This window comes from Trypanosoma equiperdum (genome assembly GCF_001457755.1).
Source record: "Trypanosoma equiperdum strain OVI genome assembly, contig: ctg_194, whole genome shotgun sequence".
Classification (NCBI taxonomy): Eukaryota; Euglenozoa; class Kinetoplastea; order Trypanosomatida; family Trypanosomatidae; genus Trypanosoma; species Trypanosoma equiperdum.
Window position 1 is genome coordinate 12,903 of NW_027124004.1, and position 2,836 is coordinate 15,738.

The following is a 2,836-nucleotide window of genomic DNA, read 5'->3' on the forward strand; positions in this document are numbered from 1 at the left end:
GGTTAGGTAAATTTTTTTGTGTCGTACTGGCCTGTATGTGCAAAGTAGTGCTTTGATAGTGCAGTAAAAATGAATGCTATTCTAATATGCAATTTTGGTTTATTCTTCTTATTTTATTAATATTTAGGTAATACTATAATAGTATTGCTAATGATAGGAGTGTGTTGTGAGTGTGTATATGGGAGAGTGTTGTAAGTGTGTATATACGAATATTATATAGTGAGAGAATTGTGAGTGTGTATATACAAATATTATAATAAGCATGTTTTGAAGGGGAAATGATTAAAAAGAGCAGTTGTCACCGTGTTAATGGTAATATGGAAGAAAAGGAGTGAGAGAGAAAGAACAAGGAATATTATTAAAGAAAAGGGTAAAAACAGAAAGACGGGGAAAGTAAGAGAAGAAGATGGAATATGCACAGTTTTATAAAAAAGTGTTACGATAAGCATTATACATATCACTATGAAAAAAGAGAGAGTTCAGTGTACATTAAAAATAGATTTACCGCAGCAAATACGAAGAATCAGCACAAAGCATCTATGACCACCAATGCCAGTATGCTATAAAAACCCTTAGTGAAGTGCATTATTTTTCCTCAAAGCACTATAATGCATACATAGTGTTCTAATTAAAGGAAATTGGAAAGAAGAGTCGCACAATTCGTGAAAAGATGAGTATTTTACAAGAACAAACCACCCCTAGGCAGAGGTGGCGACAAAACAAAATATCTTATGATTTCACCCAACCTTGCACAAATTGTCAAAAGAAGCATCAAATTTGGAAAGTGTGGTGCCGTGCTTAAATCATTATTTCTTCACTGCCTTCTGAGGTAATACAATAATAAAAGCGTTATTAGGCCACAGGATACTGTAGAAATATTAAACCTTAGTCGACGCTGTACTTAAGCGGATTGAAATATTTACTAGGTAGGAGCGAGAACTTCGTTGGTTTATTGAACGAAGCATATAAAGGTACAAAAAATACAAATTACATTACAGATTGACTATACTAGAAAAAATCTTGCTTTCAAGAGTAAGTTTGATTTTATTTTAGTAGAGGGAAACCAGTAAAAAGCAGCGATTTACAAGTAGCATTTTATCCTCTTACACCTCTCTGCATCGTAAATGGTAAAGGAGCGCACTAATTGCAAAGAGATATAACGAGGCAACGACGCCGCACAAACTGCGTTGGAAACAGACTAGACGTGTAAGGGAAGTTTCAACTACTTAGTGCAAACCCGAAGCGGCAAATAGAACATAGACAGAAAATGCAGCAGAGACTAAGAAGCGATGGTTGAGGCGAATTTATAGACTACACTCGCAGCCGCAGTTGCTTAGCATTCGCAACGAATCGGTAATCAACAGCAGCCTTATCACCTAAAACAGACATCTTTACTGAAAATAGGTAATATATACAGCACAAATGACAGCGGCACTAGTATATAGGAAAATAATGACTGGATTCACTTGATTGATGAAGAAAGTGTATTTTTCGGCAGTAGCTTAGAGGCGAATATGTGATATTTAAAAAATAAGAAAAATAGAAGAGCATAGAAAAAGGGGTAAAGAGTTTTGTTGGGGGTGAATTTAGAGATCCATGGGGAGTGTCTTAGGGGAGATAGTGACACTACTCAGAAAAATAACAAAATAATAACCATTGATTCAACTAAACAGTGGCTCGTTAACGGTCGCCCTACACAAGATCACCACCACCGCTATGGTCGTACACAAACCTTATCAACCACTCTAAAGGAAAAGGCGAGCTAAGCACGTTAGCCCAAAACAATGCCACAAGGTTCTAGACTGGGAGTGGCGTTAACTTTTTTATAGCGTTTTCAACCACAAAAAACTAGTGGATGGAGCTGGAAAAGCGCTAAAACAAACTAAAGCAAAAGCGATCTGCGACTTTTCGAAAGAAGCGAAAGCTCAGGCGATGCATTTGAAAACGGCACTAAGCTCAGCAGAAAAGGCCCTCGGAGCAGCCAGCAAGGCGAGGCAGCAGCACGGACTAGCTTTACTAGCGAAACCTTCGTACGCCGAAGCAGCAACGATTTTCATGAATTTCGCAGCCACCAAGCTAATGCAAGCCCAACAGTCACTGGAAAAACTGGCGGCGGAGTCAGCAGAGTACAGCGTTAGAGCAGGCTACGTAGCTGGAAGGGTGGATGAATTGATGCTGATTCTAGATCAGGCGCAGCACGGATCGGCGAACACCAACTATTGCATAAGACACGACAGCAACGACGCAACAGCCGACAAAAGCCCGACAGCGGGGTGCATAGCAGCCTTTTCCCAGGCATGTACAAAGACCGCAGCTAACCTAAACATCAAGCTAACAGCTGCCTTCAAAAAAGACGCCAGCCACGGTGCCACCGCCAACAAGTGCAAGCTAACAGAAACAGTCAGCACATCCTTCGGCAAAGATACAGGCAACTTCGAGTTACTAGGTGGAATGCTGGTTATAGCAAGCACGGGCGACTTCAACGGCAATTCATTCGCGGCGGACGCAGACAGCAAAGGAGCTGTGGCGGGACTTAAAAGGGACCAAGCAACTGACGATGCATTTCCAACAATAGGGGTCCCTACGCCAACGACGAAAACAGGCATCCTAGCTATACTACAAAAGGGTTCGCAACTCCCTGAGCTCAAAACAGCGGTACAAAATTACTATGGCTGGGACGCTAATCACGACGACACCGCTGTACAAACGGAGATCACGAAAATATTTGGGTTATCCGAGGATGGAACAAAAAGCACTTATCTAGATGTACTGGAAAAAGTAGAGTACAAACAAAAAAGCGAAAACGCTGCCGACCCTATAAAACTCTTTGAAATGA

General features: G+C 40.9%; 1 protein-coding gene across 1 annotated transcript; it reads right to left on the reverse strand.

The window, feature by feature from the left end:
- Positions 1 to 2,216: 2,216 nt before the first annotated feature.
- Positions 2,217 to 2,606, reverse strand: TEOVI_000053900 (uncharacterized protein; the record flags this gene model as incomplete). Its single annotated transcript, XM_067223736.1, has 1 exon — positions 2,217 to 2,606. One exon carries the CDS (start codon positions 2,604 to 2,606, stop codon positions 2,217 to 2,219), a length of 390 nt encoding a protein of 129 aa, XP_067079837.1.
- Between the last annotated feature and the right edge of the window lie 230 nt (positions 2,607 to 2,836).